Genomic DNA, 22,784 nt, shown 5'->3' on the forward strand with positions numbered 1-22,784 from the left:
TAGCATCTAGTCAGTGCCTAGTCACTACTCTGTGTTGCATCTCAAATGTGTGAGTGATAATGCGATGAAAACACATCTCTTCCCTTCATTGCTTGTGTCTGTGTCAGATCTAATTACTGTTTATCTCTCACCTGCCCCAGCACTGGACTAGGAGACCCAGGGATTGTGGGATATGTAGTTTCGACACAGGAAGTGTCAGTTTTCACACTACAGACAGGGGTCATTTATTTACCTGTGCAGTGCCAAGCTGCATTCTTCACGTTTGAACACAAACTGAAATTTACAACATCGGAATGTGAAGATTTACTCTACTATAGACTGTGTGTACAGGGCAACAAATGACACCATGAAACTACACAATCAATGCACATCGTATGCAGGTGAAAAACACACCAATTAGATAAAACAAACAAATTACAAACTGATGCTGATTTTAACGCAGCAAACCTGAACCTGAAATGGCTGTATTTTTGGGGTAAAATAAATGTTTTCTATCCTTTATTATTTACAGATATACTTATGGGAAAGGTGTCATTGGACATGTTGCCGTACAGTTTTGTAGGTTGACAGACGTCAGAAACCCGTGTCACTCAGTGAGTGGAGAGGTAAGCTTGCTATTAAAAGGGCTTTCCCTTTTATGTTACGTTACACACACTATATTGCCTAAAGTATTGGTGTAACATACATGTAAGATTTGAATGGCTGAGATGTGACCTGTAGAAAATATGGCACTGTAGATTTAGTTTCATTCCTTGTCATTTAAGAAATATTCAGTCATAGGTATTCAGAGACATGTGGTCACCCATTAGCATCTGAAAAGACAGAGCAGCTTCTAGGCTGGAAATGACACCTGGGTGCCAATACGATTTGTCTATATATCTATATAATCAGACTTTGCCACCTTCCTGAAGTTTAACCATTTCTATACCGGGCAATTTTACACCTTCCTGCCCAGGCCAGTTTTCAGGTTTCAGCGCTCTCACACTTTGAATGACAATTGCGCTGTCATACAACATTGTACCCAAACTAAAATTTTATCATTTTCTTCACACAACTAGAGCTTTCTTTTGGTGGTATTTAATCACCGCCGGGGTTTTTATTTTTTACTTTTTGAACAGTACAGATATCCCCCAAATGTCAGGACAGTACAGATTTCCCCCAAATGTCAGAACAGTACAGATATCCCCCAAATGTCAGAACAGTACAGATATCCCCCAAATGTCAGAACAGTACAGATATCCCCCAAATGTCAGGACAGTACAGATATCCCCCAAATGTCAGAACAGTACAGATATCCCCCAAATGTCAGGACAGTACAGATATCCCCCAAATGTCAGAACAGTACAGATATCCCCCAAATGTCAGGACAGTACAGATATCCCCCAAATGTCAGAACAGTACAGATATCCCCCAAATGTCAGAACAGTACAGATATCCCCCAAATGTCAGGACAGTACAGATATCCCCCAAATGTCAGAACAGTACAGATATCCCCCAAATGTCAGGACAGTACAGATATCCCCCAAATGTCAGAACAGTACAGATATCCCCCAAATGTCAGGACAGTACAGATATCCCCCAAATGTCAGAACAGTACAGATATCCCCCAAATGTCAGGACAGTACAGATATCCCCCAAATGTCAGAACAGTACAGATATCCCCCAAATGTCAGGACAGTACAGATATCCCCCAAATGTCAGGACAGGACAGATATCTCCCAAATGTCAGAACAGTACAGATATCCCCCAAATGTCAGAACAGTACAGATATCCCCCAAATGTCAGGACAGTACAGATTGTAAGCTCGAAAGAGCAGGGCCCTCAATCCCCTCATGTTTTGCATTGTATTGGTATTGTTCTGTCACATGTTCTGTCCCCCTTTGTAATGTACAGCGCTGAGCGAACTATTGGCGCTTTATAAATACTGTATAATAATAATAATAATAATATCCCCCAAATGTCAGAACAGTACAGATATCCCCCAAATGTCAGGACAGTACAGATATCCCCCAAATGTCAGAACAGTACAGATATCCCCCAAATGTCAGAACAGTACAGATATCCCCCAAATGTCAGGACAGGACAGATATCCCGCAAATGTCAGGTCAGTACAGATATCCCCCAAATGTCAGGACAGTACAGATATCCCCCAAATGTCAGGACAGTACAGATATCCCCCAAATGTCAGGACAGTACAGATATCCCCCAAATGTCAGAACAGTACAGATATCCCCCAAATGTCAGAACAGTACAGATATCCCCCAAATGATCCCTTTTTGCAAAGTAGACAGTCCGACGTACTTCATAAGAGGCATGGCGAGTTTTTTGAAGTTGTATTTTTTTGTAATAATTTTTCGGAAAATGAAAAAACGAAAAAAATTAGTTTCACTATTTTTTTTTTTACATATTGTCACCAGTGCAGTACAGCGTCATCATATAACTGGCATGGCGGTGATCAGGGACACTGACTGGTGACAGTATGGAAAAAAAAAATATATATATTTTTTTTTTAATTTTTTTTTTTAATTTTTTTTAAGATTTTTTTTTCATATTTCACTATGACCAAAGTAGTACAATGTTACCATAGTAACATTGTACTACTTTGGGGAAGTGATCAGTATTTTTTTTTTTTTTACACAATTTGCTTATAGCAAAGAATCACTTTGCTATAAGCAAGCATTTACCTGAATGACATCGATTCATTCCGTTTTTTTTTTTTTTTTGTGCTTAGCTGTGATTTGACCACAGCTAATCACATGACATGTGCATGTGATTAGCTGTGACCATTCACAGCTAGACACTAGTATACAATGAATGGCATGAATGAAGCCATCCATTGTATACAACTGTCATGTGACTTGCTGTGATTGGTCACAGCAGGTCACATGGTAGCGGCAATGGGGGCCGATACTCAGATCTGTCATCGGCCATGTCCAAGGTACACGGCCGGTGACAGATCGCGCCGCTGCACGGCTCTGCAGGAGCGCGATCTGCGCATGTGCGGGAGGATGCCATATGATGTCCACCCGGAACGCTGATGACATTTGCCGACCGCCATTCAGCCATAGGGCGGGCGGCAAATGGTTAAAAGAGGAACGCCAGACGTTTTGGCTTCATGACACCAGGGGGGCTCCGATGTGTCTGGAAGCTTTAAAGTATATCAGCGGATCAAAGGAATAGATTTCATCTCTCATAAAAGCTAAAATATTAGTTGCAAAGAGATGAAAATACTTCCTTCTGATTGGGCACTCTGTAGACTACATCTGCATGTAAAACCGTATTTGTGGCCTATGTAGATTGCCAGACAAATGCAAGAAATGGTTATGTGGCGCCAGATTGCGACAGATGAACAGTGATTGGTACTGTCGCGATCGGACTGATGCGCTGGTGTCGGAACATCAATCCCTGACTTGGTGATTCAAACCGTTCCTGGTCCAATCGACTTTGGGCATTTCAGCACCAAGAATGTCCTGTGGGCTGGTACAGGAACACCCCCCAGAGTTGATTGGCCAAGGACTAATGTCCAGCCTACGTCCTTATTCCCATAAATTGAGGACTTGAGATATGGACGGTGTGATTCGTATGGAGCCCGTTATATTTGACTGACAGATTGCGGACTTTCTATGACTTGCTCCAGTCGCAGGATAAATCTTGGTAAAAGTTTTATTTCTGTTTTATTTCCCTTTTATTTTATAGTCAATAGCTCATATCTCCGGAGAGATTGTATTATATTGCAGTGTCTTTATATGCTCGGTCAAGTTCATTGCCAATCTGTATGCAATTGCTCTGCGTGTTGGCAGATTGCGTGCAGATTGCAAGGGTGACAGGTCTGCCAGACGGAGATCTGTGTGTGTGTGTGGTGTCCCAGCAGACCGTTCTGCTGATAAACTGTTGGGTGGTGTCAAGCTACCATTTGTGGTGTGTCTGGTGTGGGGGTGTGTGGACAGTGGAAGAGTGATTAACACCGGGGTTCTGGCTTGGAGGATGGCTGGAGGAACCCTAGAAGGGTGTGTGATTGTTAGGCTGCTCCTCAACTCTAATTAGTGCACCAGATTGTATGTAAGATTTGTGTCTGCCCGTGTGTGGTTGGTCGGCTGGATTGGAGTGGAGTCTCCTTCCAGTGGTGGCCAAGAGGTAGTGCGGACTGCGAAAGTATATCACGGCTGGTATTATATACTTATATATATTTAGATTAAGTCCCCCTTATTCCCTCTTACCCCAAGTCACGGCCGCACGTGCGTGCCTCGGTTAACTAGTCGCTCTGGGCGTGTGCGTGTGAGGTGGACCGTGACAATTGGCCACCTGCTTTTCCACGCACATGAACTTTAATGGCCTTCCAGTCTAAGTCCGTAGGGTTCAATATTGAGTTGGCCCCGCCCTTTGCAGCTACAACAGCTTCAGCTCTTCTTGGAAGGCCGTCCACAAGGTTTAGGAGGGTGTCTATGGGAAGGTTGGACCATTCTTCCAGAAGCACATTTGTCAGGCACTGATGTCGGGGGAGGAGGCCTGGCTCACAGTCTCCGCTCCAATTCATCCCAAAGGTGTTCTATGGGGTTGAGGTCAGGACTCTGTGCAGGCCAGTCAAGTTCCTCCACCCCAAACTGGCTCCTCCAGGTCTTTATGGACCTTGCTTTGTGCACTGGTGCGCAGTGATGTTGGAACAGGAAGGGGCCATCCCCAAACTCTTCCCACAATGTTGGGAGCATGAGATTGTCCAAAATGTCTTGGTATGCTGACACCTTAAGAGTTCCCTTCACTGGAACTAGGGGGCCAAGCCCAACCCCTGAAAAACAACCCCACACCATAATCCCCCCTCCACCAAACTTTATACTTAGCATAATGCAGTCAGGCAAGTACCGTTTTCCTGGCAACCGCCAAACCCAGACACATCCTCGGATTGCCAGACGGAGAAGCATGATTGGTCACTCCAGAGAACATGTCTCCACTGCTCTAGAGTCCAGTGGCAGCGTGCTTTACACCACTGCATCCGACACTTTGCATTGCACTTGGTGATGGAAGGCTTGGATGCAGCTGCTCGGCCATGGAAACCCATTCCATGAAGCTCTCTACGCACTGTTGTTGGGCTCATCTGAAGGCCACACCAAGTTTGGAGGTCTTTAGCTATTGACTCTGCAGACAGTTGGTGACTTCTGCGCACTGTGCGCTTCAGCATGCGCTGACCCCGCTCTGTCATGTGACGTGGCCTACCACTTGGTGGCTGAGTGGCTGTTGTTCCCAGTTGCTTCCACTTTGTTATAATCCCACTAACAGTTGAGCGTGGAATATTTAGTAGCCAGGAAATGTCCCAGATGGACTTATTGCACAGATGGCCACCTATCACAGGACCACGCTTGGAGTCACTGAGCTCCTGAGAGCAACCCATTCTTTCACCAATGTTTGTAGAAGCAGTCTGCATGCCTAGGGTCTTGATTGTATACACCTGTGGCCATGAAGGTGATTGGAACACTTGAATCACATGATTTGGAGGGTGGGCCTAATACTTTTGGCAATATAGTGTATTTATGTAGAAATGCTAAAAAAAAATTTTTAATAAAAAATATAAGTACCAGGCCATGTAGAATAATGATAACAGCTACTATTTGTTGTAAATGAACACCCTCTTTGTTTTTTGGGTTTTTGCTTTGGTCAAGCATGACTAGTGTAGCTTCTCTCTGGGACTTCAGCTGAAGAAGAACCATACTGATCACGATGGAATCTCTCACACACTAGCAAAAAATATGTATCCGGTCAAAACCACTTTCCTAGAATAGCCTCTTACGACCCACAGTCTGTAGATTAACATTCTCCTGCACCATGCTGCATGCCAAGGAAATGCTGATTCATGTTATCCCTTTAACAGCTAGCAGTGGACCAGTAAGTTTGTTAGCTGTCAAATTCCCTGACAGCTCCAGTCCCTGCTAGGAACCAATCAAATTGGTTTTCACTCATATAATCACAAAGTTAGCAATGATATAGTTTTCACATATACTGGAAGCTTAATTCAGAAAATAAAAATGGTTTTGGATTGCAGCCTGTAGGTGGCAGTGTGCTTCTTGTTTAGTACTGTAATTGTCTGATACCATTATAGTATTTAAAAATCAAAACATACAGTATACTGTATATCAAAAAGTATGTTTTACATGTTTCTCCACTATAATAAAATCAGAGCAAGGATTTTATTAAAACAGTTTGTAGGGTAGGCGGGTGACACTCCTCCATGTTCCCCTCTTCATTGGCTGCCAAGGGTGGGAAACATAAGAGGCCTACCCCTGGGTGAGTTTTTGTGGGCTATGCTGGGCACCTAGGATTGGTCACTTGCTTTTTACATGGGGTATCTTTACTTGTGCCATGCTCATCAATGCCCCGGGACGAGACAGGGGGTCGCTTTCAGGGATAACTCAACCTAAAAGTGGAGTTCCAGCTGAAAAAAAAAAGTCAGCAGCTACAAAAACTGACTTTTAAAACTGACTTTTTGCTGACTTTTAAAATACAGCCACTTACCTGTCCCTCGGTCCAGCGGTGTCCTCACCACGGCTTGTTTCACCGGCTGTCTTCTCTCCCTGCTGCCGGCATCTTCAGTGTGGGCACCCGGCTATGACAGCTTGTGGCTTCACAGCCGGGTGCCCACTGTGCATGCGTGAGAAGAGCTGCGCTTTGTGAATGGTCCCTTAGTCCTTTAGGACCTGTCACGTGTCCCAGAAGACTACAGGGAGGGGGGAGGACAACTTCCAATTCCGATCACCTAGGCCAGTGGTGGGCAACCCTTTTTTTTCAACTGAGCCAAATCTCGCCAAAACCACGATTGAAATTTATTTTGAGAGCCACATTTTTAAAACTGAAAATACATCCCCCATATAGTAATTCATCCCCCATAGTAATTCATCCCCCATATAGTAATTCATCCCCCATATAGTAATTCATCCCCCATAGTAATTCATCCCCCATAGTAATTCATCCCCCATAGTAATTCATCCCCCATATAGTAATTCATCCCCCATAGTAATTCATCCCCCATATAGTAATTCATCCCCCATAGTAATTCATCCCCCATATAGTAATTCATCCCCCATAGTAATTCATCCCCCATAGTAATTCATCCCCCATATAGTAATTCATCCCCCATAGTAATTCATCCCCCATAGTAATGCATCCTCCCTATAGTAATTCATCCCCCCTATAGTAATTCATTCCCCCTATAGTAATTCATCCCCCATAGTAATTCATCCCCCATAGTAATGCATCCTCCCTATAGTAATTCATCCCCCATATAGTAATTCATCCCCCATAGTAATGCATCCTCCCTATAGTAATTCATCCCCCCTATAGTAATTCATTCCCCATATTGTGTAAATTCACTTACCTTTGCTCCGCGCGTTCCTCTCGTCGTGTTCCCGCGCCGTTCCGGTCTTCAGGGCGGACTGTGAGAGGAGAGGAGTTCGTCACGCTGCCCCGCCTACATCCTGACAGCCAATGTTTGCCACGCTCCGCAGGCCGGATTAAAAGGTCCGCCGGGCCGTAGTTTGCCCATTGCTGGGCTAGCTGCAGAGTCCTGACTTTTGGGGCGGCCGCCCGAGAGGAGGGAGGGGAGCGGGCGCCCGGCACACAGAAGAGCCGCATTAAATTGTGTAAAGAGCCGCATGTGGCTCGCGAGCCGCGGCTTGCCAACCACTGACCTAGGCGATCGCAGCGGAAGTGGGAGCGGGTACCTGTCAAATTTGGGTTCCCACTCCCCAGAGGTGCCAATCCTTAATGGGGAGCGGGGGACAAAGACTGAAAGCGGAACTTCCCCTTTTGGGTGGAACTCCGCATTAAGGCAGACCCCCAACTGGCTGTACATCGTGTACACTTGAACAGATAAACCAAACTTCAGATAATTCTCTCTAGCCCCTTATCAATTAGTTAATGCAGCAGTGAAGATAGCCTTATAGCTCACTGTTCTCATCCGAGATGGCCACCGCGACACTTCCAGTAATGACTGACGCGTTTCGTCATCACAACTTTTTCAAAGGATCATCCTTTGAAAAAGTCGTGATGACGAAACGCGTCAGCAAGTATGTCAGACGTTACCGGAAGTGTCGCGGTTTTATACCAATTATAAGGAGCTTCTGCACAATGATCTTTCACTTTTATTTTGGGTATTTACATCGCTGATTTCAGAGTTTGGTACTAAAAGCCTTGACCAGGAGACTAAAGATGGCTTGTAAGTCCCACTAAAACCAATACATACCACCCATCCTTAACCTAAGTAACCACACTGACAACAACTGGAGTTAATGGCCCAAAACCGGCCTTTTATTACAACCATCAATAAATTACATTTTTTAAATAACAGAAACACAGTATAAACATACGTTCTTTGAAGGTCCCAATAGGCATCAAGAAAAATGAATACCTGCGTCCTGCTTAACTAGGCCTCCAGCCGCAACATCACCGACTCGGAGACACCACCGCAGATACCCCCACCAGAACAACTGGAAGCCGTACCTCAGACGGGTTCCTACAAAGTGCCTTTTCTTGTGCCCACGTTAACCATTAGCCGCCCGGCCTATAGCCGTTTGGCGGCCGCAAAAATGCTCTAGCTTTCCGGGGTGTACGCCATATGGCGTCCTCCCGCACATGCGCAGTTTGCGCGGTTGCAGAGCCGCGCAGCACCGCGATCTGTCACCGGCCGTGTACCTCGGACACGGCCGATGACAGATCTGAGTACCGGCCCAATCACAGCAGGTCACATGACAGTTGTATACAATGGATGGCTTCATTCATGCCATCCATTGTATACTAGTGTCTAGCTGTGAATGGTCACAGCAGGTCACATGCACATGTCATGTGATTAGCTGTGGCCAAATCACAGCTAAGCACAAAAAAAAAAACCAAAAACCTGAATGAATCGATGTCATTCAGGTAAATGCTTGCGTATAGCAAAGTAATTCTTTGCTATAAGCAAATTGTATAAAAAACAAAACAAAAAAAAACAAACTGATCACAAAGTAGTACAGTGTTACTATGGTAATATTGTACTACTTTGGTCATAGTGAAATATGAAAAAAAAATCTTAAAAAAATAAAAAAATAAAAAATTTAAAATAATAAAAAAAAATAAATATATATATATATATTTTTTTTTTTTTTCATACTGTCACCAGTCAGTGTCCCTGATCACCACCATGCCAGTTATATGATGACGCTGTACTGCACTGGTGACAGTATGTAAAAAAAAAAATAGTTAAAATAAGCTTTTTAATTTTTTCATTTTCCAAAAAATTATGACAAAAAAAATACAACTTCAAAAAACTCGCCATTCCTCTTATGAAGTACGTCCGACTGTCTACTCTGCAAAAAGGGGTCATTTGGGGGATATCTGTACTGTTCTGACATTTGGGGGATATCTGTACCGTCCTGACATTTGGGGGATATCTGTACTGTCCTGACATTTGGGGGATATCTGTACTGTTCTGACATTTGGGGGATATCTGTCCTGTCCTGACATTTGGGGGATATCTGTCCTGTCCTGACATTTGGGGGATATCTGTACCGTCCTGACATTTGGGGGATATCTGTCCTGTCCTGACATTTGGGGGATATCTGTCCTGTCCTGACATTTGGGGGATATCTGTACTGTCCTGACATTCTTGGACCTCAAGAAATTAAATTGGCTGTCAGTACTTCAGGATTGATAAATATTCAGATCTATACCATAGTTTGTGAACTCTATAACTTTCCTAGAAACTAAAAAATACATCCTAATTTGGGTTATTTTCACCAAAGACATGTAGCAGAATACATCTCGGCCTAAATTTATGAAGAACAATTATTTATTTGTAAACTTTTATAACAGAAACAAAGAAAAACGTGTTTTTTTTCAAAATTTTTGTTTTTTTTTGTGTTAATTTAGCAAAAAATAAAAACCCCGGCAGTGATTAAATACCACCAAAAGAAAGCTCTAGTTGTGTGAAGAAAATGATAAAATTTTAGTTTGGGTACAATGTTGTATGACCGCGCAATTGTCATTCAAAGTGTGAGAGCGCTGAAACCTGAAAACTGGCCTGGGCAGGAAGGGGTAAAATTGCCCGGTATTGAAATGGTTAACCAACGAGGACCTTGCACCCCACCGGACGTCCCCCAGCACCAATATGGCACAACCACCACCAAGACAAACCATCAAACCACGGGCGGGAGGGAAGTTTGCCTTGTGAAAACTCTCTTCAGACTGAAAACCCCCTGCAGCACCCTGTAAGACCACCCCTCGTAGCTCCCCCCACTTTTTCCTTAACTATTTTGACTCCCCCTTATCCTAATGGAACTCTGCCTCTCCCAACCCCCTTTAACCCGTCATGCTGGCCCTTCGTTCAGGTCTTCTTTCTTCTTACTCCGGGCCTTCCTGGAGCAGCAACCCGGTCTGAGTTAAAGCTTGCACCACCTGTCAATCTATTAAGGTGGATGGGTTGACAGGTGTTACACTTATTACATCACATTTTTTTTCTGGTCACTTACTGATGTTTGGTGTGGCACGGATTGACATTATATGAAGGATAACTGACTCTACAGTGTCAGAAGGATCCTGAAGCTCGAGAGTTTGTATCAAAGCCTGCACTACCTGTCTATTTGGTAAAGTATATTGATTGGCAGGTGTCACATGATTTCATTGCACTGTATGATCACTCGTTGTGTGGCGTGGCACTTACAGCATATGGAGAAATGTTGATTACACAAGCGAGTTCCTACTCAGTTTGGATAAGGGCAGGAACCCCAATCACTGGATGTACATGTGATCACTGAGACACTGGTTTTGGGAACACTTACAGTGGGGCAAAAAAGTATTTAGTCAGCCACCAATTGTGCAAGTTCTCCCACTTAAAAAGATGAGAGAGGCCTGTAATTGGCATCATAGGTAGACCTCAACTATGAGAGACAAACTGAGAAAAAAAAATCCAGGATCTGAGTCCCTGGCGGCGTAGTGTGTTACTGATGGTAGCCTTTGTTACGTTGGTCCCAGCTCCCTGCAAGTCATTCACTAGGTCCCCCCGTGTAGTCCTGGGATTTTTGCTCACCGTTCTTGTGATCATTTTGACCCCACGGGGTGAGATCTTGCGTGGAGCCCCAGATCGAGGGAGATTATCAGTGGTCTTGTATGTCTTCCATTTTCTAATTATTGCTCCCACAGTTGATTTGTTCACACCAAGCTGCTTGCCTATTGCAGATTCAGTCTTCCCAGCCTGGTGCAGGTCTACAATTTTGTTTCTGGTGTCCTTCGACGGCTCTTTGGTCTTCACCATAGTGGAGCTTGGAGTGTGACTGTTTGAGGTTGTGGATAGGTGTCTTTTATACTGATAACAAGTTCAAACAGGTGCCATTGATACAGGTAATGAGTGCAGGACAGAGGAGCCTCTTAAAGAAGAAGGTACAGGTCTGTGAGAGCCAGAAATCGTGCTTGTTTGTAGGTGACCAAATACTTATTTTCCACCATAATTTGCAAATAAATTCTTTCCAGATCAGCCAATGTGATTGTCTGGATTTTTTTCTCATTTTGTCTCTCATAGTTGAGGTCTACCTATGATGCCAATTACAGGCCTCTCTCATCTTTTTAAGTGGGAGAACTTGCACAATTGGTGGCTGACTAAATACTTTTTTGCCCCACTGTAGATGTACACGCACTGTTACCATTTTATTTTGAGGTACTAAGGGTAGAACAAGACGCATTGCTTTGAGGAGCATTGGAAATTAATGGATCACTAAGAACTGGTGGATGTAAAGAAGACTCCATCAGGGTATATGGAGAACTTTAGAAGGACTTTATAATTCCATTTTTAGTTGGACATTGGTTATTTTGTTATATTTAGAGTGACCGACATTGCCTTTACTTATATCTGTTTAGGAGCATGCATGTACAGGTGCCTCCTTAGCACCTGGTTTGCTGCAGGAGGCGCCTGGAGGAGGGGAGGAGTGGACAGCGCTGATGGGGGACCACAAAAGACGAGAGGGATGGATCCTCTATTGGATGTCTCTCAGGGCTCTTCCCATCTCTTTTATGCACATCTTCGATGTTTGAAGGGTGATCTTCAGCTTTTACGTTTAGTTGATCTGTGGTGCTTGGTGAAACCCCAGTGTCGTGATTGTTTTTTTTCGCCTGTCCATCATACTTATTCACGCCTGGACTACCTTCTGATCTCTCATCTGGCAGTTTCCTCTGTGGTCTCCACACAGATTGTTGTTATTTCTTTCTCTGACCACGCCTTGGTCCAGCTTACCCTCAGGCTGGATTCGTCGACCCGTGAATGAGACCCTTCTTCAATGTTCAGATACTAATGCCGCCCTGCAATCCGCCCTTGTGGAGTACTTTGCAATCAATAACAACTCATTAGATAACCCTCTTATGGTGTGGGAAACCCACAAACTGGTGGTTTGGGGCCTTTTGATCCGTGTTGGTGTGCATCTTAAGCAGGAGCGTTCTCGCCAGATTGACAGCCTTCTGCAGGATTTGAGCAGGCTTGAGCGCTCTCATAAAGAGTCATTAGCGCGGGCCACTTATCTTGAACTCTCTAGAGTTCGTGAGGACTTGTGGTCTCTTCTCTACCACAAGACAAAGCAAAAACTAGCATGGGCTCGTCGATCTATGTATGAATTCTCCAATAAGCCAGGCACTTTGCTGGCAAGGGCTCTTAAGTGCCCTCGGACCCGAACTTATATTCCGCACATCCAAACCTCCTCGGGACAGAAATTGACCACATCCGCTGATATGGCTGCTGAATGCTATAGATTCTATCATGATTTATATAACTTAGGAATCTCCTCTGCAGACACCCCCCCCCCTCGCAGGGGTTGCACTTGCACCTTTCTTACATTTCGGCCTTGGGCATGACATCCCTTGCCAGGAGGTTTGTGAAGAGCTGGAGGCACCAATCACGATGGAAGAACTTGGAATGGCATTGGCTCAGTCGAAGCCCAAAAAAGGCTCCTGGCCCTGATGGCTTTACCCTGACCTATTATAAGACTTTTTTTGATGTTCTTTCCCCCTACTTGGTCAACTCTATTTTTCAGGGGCAACATATGCCTTTTGATGCCCTTAGGGCGTACATTTATTTGATACCTAAAGAGGGTAAAGACTCCTCCAGGTGCAGGAATTATAAGCAGATTGCTCTATTGAACTCGGACCTGAAATTGTTTGCCAGGATTTTGGCTAATAGATTGCTCCCTCATTTATCTTCTCTTGTCCATCAGGATCAGGTGGGGTTTGTTCCTCTTTGGGAACCAAGAGACAACATGACTAGAGTTCTTAACCTTATTCATGCAGCTAAGATCTCTCATCGTCCCCTTCTCTTGCTGTCTATGGACGCAGAGAAGGCCTTTGACAGGGTCAATTGGACTTCTTTTGACATTACGAATGACACCTGCCAGGGCTGCCCGCTCTCCCCACTGATCTTTGTGCTTTCGTTGGAACCTTTCCTTTGCACGATCAGCCGAGACTCCAGCATCCCTGGCTTTGTCAAGCCTTCAGGGGCCCAAGTGGCTGCTTTCGCAGATGATTTAATCTTCTTTTTAACTGATCCACTTACTTCTTTACCGTCCCTTCTGAATGCTTTTCGTGTGTTCGGCTCCTTGTCCTTTTTCCAGATTAACTTCTTCAAATCTGCAACCCTTAATGTCTTGGTGCCGGATAATGTGGTGCGCCATCTTCGCCCTCTGTTCCCCTTTTGATGGGCTTCTGGCTCCATCTGCTATTTGAGGGTTCACATTACACCTGACCTGACTGCTCTCTATTTGGCTAATTTTGAATTGCTCTTGCAGCGTACAAGATCGGACCTGTTGAGTTTGCATTCTCTTGCCCTCACGTGGTTTGAGCGCTGTAATGCACTCAAAATGACTCTGCTTCCCCGGATCCTCTACCTTCTCCAGGCTCTTCCATTTGTCTGCCTCCCCTATTTTTCAAGAGAATGCATGCTCTCTTCAGAGACTTTGTTTGGTCTCATTGGAAACCCCGTCTCCAGCTTCGGCTCTTACATCTGCCCAAACGTCGGGGGAGGGGGGGGGTTTGGGTCTTCCGGACGTTTGAGCTTATTACAGAGCAGTTCACCTGACGAGACTGGTGGACTGGCATTGCCATGCTGAGACAAAACTTTGGGTGGCTATGAAGCTGGAGGATTCTTGGGGTACTGCCAAAAGCTGGTCATAGATCCTGTTGAAACGTCCTGGGGCTCTGACGGACCACCCTACCCTTTTAGCACTTTGCTGGTGTCTCGAGAGACTTTTCGTAATACCTTCCTCTCTCAGTTGTCCTCCCCTATGCTCCCCATTTTGGGGAACCCTGAATTTCCACTGGGTCTGGAGGACCCCCAGTTTCAACGCTTGGCGGTCTCAGGGCACTTACATCTTTTTGATTTCCTGGATATGGGCAGCAGTCTCACTTACTCTGCTCTGTCGACGGCCGTGGATCCTCTGCTGGCCTTTTGGAACAGTCTGCAACTTCGTCATTTTCTTCAGCAATGCTCCTGATCCCCGGGAACAGCCGCCGTCTCACAGCATTGGAGAATATCTGCCAAAAAAGGGAACCCATTTGGCATTGTCTTTCAACTCTTTTATCTGCCCTGATCAGTCTGCAGGATGACTTTATACCTACTTTTCTTACCCATTGGGAGGGCGATTTGGGCCTCCGCCTTACGGACACACAGAGAGAGAAGATTCTCCACTTTGCACAGAAGTTGTCTATTGCCTCCAGGGTCCAGGAAACTGGTTATAATATCCTGACCAGTTGGTATAGAGCCCCTACGACCCTACACCGCATTTTCCTGCAGGTTTTGGACCTGTGTTGGAGATGCGACACTGACCAGGGTACGATACTGCATATTTTCTGGGCCTGCCCTAAAATCAAACCCTTTTGGCAAATGGTGGCTGGCACCATTAAGGATCTGACGAGTGTTGATGTGGCTTGTGACATATTAAAAAATATAAGCCCTCTCTGACGATTCAATTGCTAAACGCGGCCAAGGCTTGTATTCCGTTGTGCTGGAGATCTGTACACCCACCTATGAGGTCCCTTTAATTTTCTAAAGTTAATGAGATGCGAAATATGGAGGACCTCACAGCTTCTCTGTATGACCGAGGGCAAGTTTTTCGAGACACTTGGAGACCACGGCAATATTTTGTCTATACTGATTCTTCTCTTCAGGCGCCCTCTGAACAGGTTTGAAGGGGCTTGGATGTCTGGCTTGTCTTGGTTTGTTTGCTGTTTGGGTCCCCAGGATGGGAGGATTGATTCGCTCTCCTCTGTTACCTTTTCTGTCTTATTTTTCTTGGTCCTTTCTTGTCCGGTCCTTTCTTGTTCATGCTTCTCTTCCTTATCCCCTTTCTTTCTGGTTTTCTTCCCCAATTTCATCCGCCATTTTTTCTCTTACCTCATTCCTCTTCCCTTTGTGCCCTGTTCTTCCCCCTTTTTCGTGATTCCCTGGTGTAACCATAGGTTTTTTTTTTTAATGTTGATTTCCCAATCGTTGGGGAATTCTTTATTGAAATAGTTTTCTCAGTTGGTTGCCTGAGATCCCTGGTGGGTTCTCTATTCCCCATGTCTGAGATCTTTGGATGGCCGGTTGTCCGTGCGGCCCGTGTTGTTGGTTACCTGTATTTGGAACATTGCTATATCAGCTGGTCGGGGCCACACTGTACCACACAGATTTTATTTTGTTATTACCTATCTCGGTTTCTACCATATTGATGTTTGTTTACCTGATTATTGGTTATGTTTGACCCGTATACTGCCATTTGCTATGTAGCTTTTGTGTACTTCATATTTGTAAGTTTTTTGGCTACTCTGCAAAAAATGTATAAAGAAAGGAATTACTAAAAAAAAAAGACGACGAAAGGAACCACCCTGATATAGCAGGTAAGTATTAAAAGCAAAAAAGTAATAAGCCTTTGGTATCCCTTTACATGGCCAAGTTCAATTTTATTTATTTTTTGCTGTTTTCTTCTGTTCTATCCAGACAGACATCACCGGCTGCTTCAGCACCACGGTTGACACCACCCTAATCCCTAATTACGTAGGTGGTTACGCAGTTTCAATGGACGTGTCCTTTGAAGAGCAAAACACAGGTAGGAAGACGTAACAGCGCCATGTGAGGCGTGGGATTGGGGGTATAAAGTTGATTGTTTTCATTTGTATAAAGCACAGAACTCCAGGAGAGTGATCTGTATCAATTATTAGAAATCTCAGGGTAAAAAAAAAAGATTAATAATTAAAGAAACCTGTACGGCACATGTCTGCAGGACATGCACATTTCTCCATGTTTTATTCCTGTAAATCCAGTAAATCCTGCTTGGGCTGACAACACAAAGCCACTACTGTCCTAAAATCTTCACCAGTGTTGTCAGCTCTGCCTGCTGGGCTACAGAACCACCCATCCCCCACACTTCTCTTTGTCCCTCTACCTTTTGGAAGGAAAGTTTTTTTCTTGATGGAACAAATTTTGAACAGTTTATGTGGTCTATTTTTTTTTTTGGAGAAAGTCCATTCCTTCCAAAATCAAATGTTCAAAGCCGAAAAGCACTTTGGAAGAACGTTGGTCAAGTCATCGAACGTACTGAGATTTTTCTTACGAACGTTCGCTGGAAAAAATCAGTTAGTGTATGGCCAGCTTCAACTCTACATGGTTTCTTTTACCTAAAATGCATTCTCTGCATTAAAGTGAAAGAAAAAAAAAAATCTCACCTACCTTCCCACTCACCCACCTCCACTCCTAAACACTTACCTGCTTCCTGTCACCTCTCCAGCGCTCTCTCAGCTGCAGCAGCAGTCCCCTCATTGGTCTCACAAGAGACACTGGCCATTGGCTCCTGCTGCTGTCAGTTAAATCCTGTGAGGAGAGAGAAGGAGGCGTGGCTTACTGGCGCTGAGCGTGTCTATGGATGCACACAGTCCAACTGCAGTACATCCACATTTCTTCATGTTTTATCGCTTTAAATCCACTATGACAACTATCCACTATGGGGCCCCTACTCTCCTAAAATCTTGACCGGTGTTGTCAGCCCTCTCATATGGAAGAAAAATATATTTTAAAAATATTCTTCCCAAATATATTGCCATATATTTGAAATGCTACAATTTTGGCCATATTCAATATATTTCAAAATATATTTCAATATACTGTATTTGCCGGCGTAAAAGACGACTTTTTACCCCTTGAAAATCTTCTCAAAAGTCGGGGGTCGTCTTATACGCCGGTATACGGCATACTGACACTTTTTACGGGGGTGGCGCGGGGGCGGCGCGGTGCCGCCGCCGCCCCCCCCCTTCCAACAGAAGGGACACTAAGTACAGGGGTGGGCAGGGGCTGTTTCTTACCTGGCTCCGGTCCCACGGCGATCCGGTCCAGGAAGCGCGGCTGCTCCTTCAGTTCGGCCACTGGATGTTCGTGCAGCTGCTCGGCTGCGCTTCCTCACCGGTGATTGGCCGCCAGAACTGTAGCTCAGGAAAGGCACACAGGCGGCCAATCACCGGCGAGGGGGCGGAGCCGAGCGGCCCCGCGAAAATCGAGTCCAGGACCAGCAGGTAAGTGTTCAGTGTAGAGGTGCTGCTGCAACCACATATGCTGGCTGCAGCAGCACCATACGAGAACAGGGTCAGCAAGTGTCAGTGGGAGGAATAGTGCCCCATCATTGGTGTCACTGATACCAATGATGGAGCACTATTCCTCCCACTGATACCAATGATGGAGCACTATTCCTCCCACTGATACCAATGATGGGGCATTATTCCTCCCACTGACACCAATGACGGGGCACTATTCCTCCAACTGATACCAATGATGGGGCACTATTCCTCCCACTGATACCAATGATGGGGCACTATTCCTCCCACTGATACCAATGATGGAGCACTATTCCTCCCCCCCACTGATACCAATGATGGGGCACTATTCCTCCACTGATACCAATGATGGGGCACTATTCCTCCCACTGACACCAACGATGGGGCACTATTCCTCCCCCCCACTGACACCAACGATGGGGCACTATTCCCCCCCCCCCACTGACACCAATGATGGGGCACTATTCCACCCCCACTGACACCAATGATGGGGCACTATTCCACCCCCCACTGACACCAATGATGGGGCACTATTTCACCCCCCACTGACACCAATGATGGGACACCATTCCTCCCACTGACACCAATGTTGGGACACTATTCCTCCCACTGACACCAATGATGGGGCACTATTCCCCCCACTGATACTAATGATGGGGCACTATTCCTGCCACTGATACCAATGATGGGGCACTATTCCTGCCACTGATACCAATGATGGGGCACTATTCCCCCCACTGATACCAATGATGGGGCACTATTCCTGCCACTAATGCCAATGATGGGGCACTATTCCTCTCACTGGTGTGCATTGGAAGAGGGGTAGTCTTATACGGCGAGTATAGCCCAAACACTACATTTTAGCAGGAAAAGTAGGGGGTCGTCTTATACGCCGGCAAATACGGTATATATATATATACAGTTGCAAGAAAAAATATGTGAACCCCTTGGGATTACGTGGAGTTTTGCATGAATTGGGCATAAAATGTGCTCTGAACGTCATCTAAGTCACAACAATAGAAGAACACAATCTGCTGAACATAATACTACACAAACATTAGATGTTGCCATGGTTTAATTGCACATAACATGTAAACATTCACAGTGCAGGGAGGAAAAAGTATGTGAACCTTTGGACTTAATAACTGGTTGACCCTCCTTTGGCAGCAATAACCTCAACCAAACATTTCCTGTAGTTGCAGATCAGACCTGCACAACAATCTGGAGTCATTTTGGACCACTCCTCTTCACAAAACTGCTTCAGTGTAGCAATATTTTTGGGATGTCTGGTGTGAATCGCTCTCTTAAGGTCATGCCACAGCATTTCAATCGGGTTGAGGTCAGGACTCTGACTGGGCCACTCCAGAAGGCGTATTCTGTGCTGTTGCAGCCATTGTTTTGTTGAATTACTTGTATGCTTTGGGTCATTGTCCTGTTGCATCACCCATCCTCTGCGGAGCTTCAGTTGGCGCACAGATGGTCGTACGTTTTCCTGCAAAATGTCTTGATAAACTCTGGAATTCATTTTCCCATCAATGACAACAATCCGTCCAGGCCCTGAGGCAGCAAAGCAGCCCCAAACCATGATGCTCCCTCCGCCATGTTTTACAGTGGGGATGAGGTTTTGATGTTGGTGTGCTGTGCCTTTTTTTCTCCATACATAGTGTTGTGTGTTCTTCCCAAACAGCTCAAGCTTGGTTTCATCTGTCCACAGTATATTTTGCCAGTAGTGCTGTTGAACATCCAGGTGCTCTTTTGCAAACTTCAAATGTGCTGAAATATTCTTTTTGGACAACAATGGCTTCCTCCGTGATGTCCTCCCATGTACTCCATTCTTGTTTAATGTTTTCCTTATTGTAGATGTGTCAACAAAAATGTTAGCATGTGCCAGAGATTTCTGTAGGTCTTTAGCTGACACTCTGGGATTCTTCTTTACCTCATGCAGCATTCTGCGCTGTGCTCTTGCAGTCATTTTTACAGGACGACCACGCCTAGGGAGAGTAGCAACAGTGCTAAACTTTCTCCATTTGTAGACAGTCTGTCTTACCGTGGACACATGAACATCAAGGCTTTTGGAGATACTTTTGTAACCCTTTCCAGCTTCATGCAAGTCAACAATTCTTGATCGTAGGTCTTCTGAGAGCTCTTTTCTGCGAGGCATGGTTCACATCAGACAGTGCTTCTTGAAACCAGTAAACCCAAAACAGGTGTGTGTTTTTTAAGGACAGGACAGCTGTCAGCAACACATCCAATATCATCACACTGATTGGAGTCAAGGTTGGCTCACTCCTGGCTCCAATTAGCTCTGGGAGAAGTCATTAAGCTAGGGCCTCACATACTTTTTCCTCCCTGCACTGTGAATGTTTACATGTTATGTGCAATTAAACCATGGCAACATCTAATGTTTGTGTAGTATTATGTTCAGCAGACTGTGTTCTTCTATTGTTGTGACTTAGATGACGTTCAGAGCACATTTTATGCCCAATTCATGCAAAACTCCACGTAATCCCAAGGGGTTCACATACTTTTTCTTGCAACTGTATATATATATATATATATATATATTTTTTTTTTTTTTATTATTATTCAGGATTTATATAGCTCCAATAGTTTGCTCAGCGCTTTACACTAAAACGGGAGACAATACAGCAATAATACAGTTCAATACAAGAGGGATAGGAGGGCCCTGCTCCTTGGAATATATGTATATATATATATATATATATATACACACTGCATGATGAAATGTGTTTTTTCTATATTACAAAATATATGAAAAATATTTTGAAAAATATATTTTTAAAATATATTCTTTAGATTTTTTTTTTAACTTAAAAAAAAGTAATTTTTAACATGTATTTTTACATGTATTTGTAAATGCATTCCAAAAATGCAGATTTGTATTTTTAAAGACATACAGTATCTTTGAAATGCATTTTTAAAGATATATGTTTCATATATTTTGCAATAAAAACACATTTCAACATGCAGTGTGTGTATGTGTGTATATATATATATTTATATATATATTTATTTAAATATATTTTGAAATATATTGAATATGGCCAAAATTGTAGCATTTCAAATATGTCAATATATTTGGGAAGAATATTTTTAAAATATATTTAAAATATATTTTTCTTCCATGTGGGCTACCTGCTAGACTTTGTCCCTCTCCAATTGCATACACTGCTGGCTTTCCTAGCAAAAACACTGCTGTTGCCTTGACCCCCCAGAGCCTGTGTACACACCTTGTTTAGGAAAGGGCTCTCGGGAGATGTAGTTCTGGGGGGCGTGCCTATATCAATAGAAACTGAACTTCCAGAAGCTACCACTGCCAAAATTTTGGGAAGGATGGTGATGACCACACAGGAAATAATAAAAGCTGTTTCTTAGCACATGAACTAAGAGGCATGCTGTAGATGGAAAGAGGGACATTTGGGTAATAAATACATTATGTGAAATGTAAATCTGACCCCCAGCCTCCTCTCAGTTGTACCGGCACCTTTACTGCACTGAAATGGCTTATTCTGCACACTGTGAGCTTCTCACAATGTGCATTAGGAACTGCAGCAAGTTAGACAGAGCCCGGCAACCTCTAGCTTTTTCCTCCCCATCCTGACTGTCCCTGGATTGTCACTTTCATTCATTAAATGTTCTTTCTTTCAATCATGGGGGTTCAGCATCACATGTGGGCGTCACAAAGGCCATGTTCACACTGGCATTAGAAACAGGCATTTGGGAGGAGGTTTTGCCGCTCACTGAACTCCTAGCAAAGCACCCTGCAATGGATATTATGGACAGCGGGCAGAGTTGCTTACATTTGAAAAGATGTAGCGTTTGCATTGCTTTCCAGCTAAAATGAAGCATTCCAAATCTGGGAGATGTTGAAGCTTGTCAACGTCTTCCATTCAAGTCTATGGGCTCTCTACATCTGGTCGGCCCTTTATCACCAGCCTCCCAGCAATGATCTTCCATTCATGTTGGAAAAGCAATATACTAATATTCAGCAGATCATATCAATATGTTTCGTGGTGGTTTTGTATATGTAAAGATCCAACAGTCACACGTGTTTCCTGAATATGTTCTGGATTTTCCTTGTGTTCTAGGTGACAAGGGTTCTGCCCATAAGGAGGTCCTTATTGCCTTGTTTTCAGAGACGATCACATTCAAAGACATCGGCACATATTATAGAAAAGGATATCCCTTCTTGGTGAAGGTGAGACGGACATTTACTGCCTACACATGGATGTGTTAGCTTGTATTTGGTTTACAGTAGAGCAGGTCATGTGACGTGTTTATTATCTGGTAGAACAGGTCATGTGATGTGTTTATTATCTGGTAGAACAGGCCATGTGATGTGTTTCCTGGGGGGTAGCACAGGCCATGTGACATGTTTATTATCTGGTAGAACAGGTCATGTGATGTGTTTATTATCTGGTAGAACAGGTCATGTGATGTGTTTCCTGGTGGTAGCACAGGTCATGTGATGTGTTTATTATCTGGTAGAACAGGCCATATGACTTGTTTCCTGGGGGGTAGCACAGGCCATGTGACATGTTTATTACCTGGTAGAACAGGCCATGTGACGTGTTTATTATCTGGTAGAACAGGTCATGTGATGTGTTTCCTGGGGGTAGCACAGGCCATGTGACGTGTTTATTATCTGGTAGAACAGGTCATGTGATGTGTTTCCTGGGGGTAGCACAGGCCATGTGACGTGTTTATTATCTGGTAGAACAGGTCATGTGATGTGTTTATTATCTGGTAGAACAGGTCATGTGATGTGTTTCCTGGGGGTAGCACAGGCCATGTGACGTGTTTATTATCTGGTAGAACAGGTCATGTGATGTGTTTCCTGGGGGTAGCACAGGCCATGTGACGTGTTTATTATCTGGTAGAACAGGTCATGTGATGTGTTTATTATCTGGTAGAACAGGTCATGTGATGTGTTTCCTGGGGGTAGCACAGGCCATGTGACGTGTTTATTATCTGGTAGAACAGGTCATGTGATGTGTTTATTATCTGGTAGAACAGGTCATGTGATGTGTTTCCTGGGGGTAGCACAGGTCATGTGATGTGTTTATTATCTGGTAGCACAGGTCATGTGACGTGTTTATTATCTGGTAGAACAGGTCATGTGATGTGTTTCCTGGGGGTAGCACAGGCCATGTGACGTGTTTATTATCTGGTAGAACAGGTCATGTGAT

General features: G+C 44.3%; 1 protein-coding gene across 1 annotated transcript in view; it reads left to right on the forward strand.

The window, feature by feature from the left end:
* Positions 1-22,784, forward strand: part of LOC149434376 (alpha-2-macroglobulin-like protein 1) — a 162,980-nt gene that overhangs the window by 31,767 nt on the left and 108,429 nt on the right. The window contains exons 8-11 of the mRNA XM_089663749.1: positions 512-605; positions 13,215-13,349; positions 15,971-16,079; positions 21,684-21,793. Of these exons, the coding sequence (XP_089519875.1) occupies positions 512-605; positions 13,215-13,349; positions 15,971-16,079; positions 21,684-21,793 (448 nt within the window). The remainder of the gene's footprint in view (positions 1-511; positions 606-13,214; positions 13,350-15,970; positions 16,080-21,683; positions 21,794-22,784) is intronic.

This window comes from Staurois parvus, unplaced genomic scaffold (assembly GCF_062004578.1).
Source record: "Staurois parvus isolate SC_StPar_1 unplaced genomic scaffold, SC_StPar_1.0 ptg001760l, whole genome shotgun sequence".
Lineage (NCBI taxonomy): Eukaryota > Metazoa > Chordata > Amphibia > Anura > Ranidae > Staurois > Staurois parvus.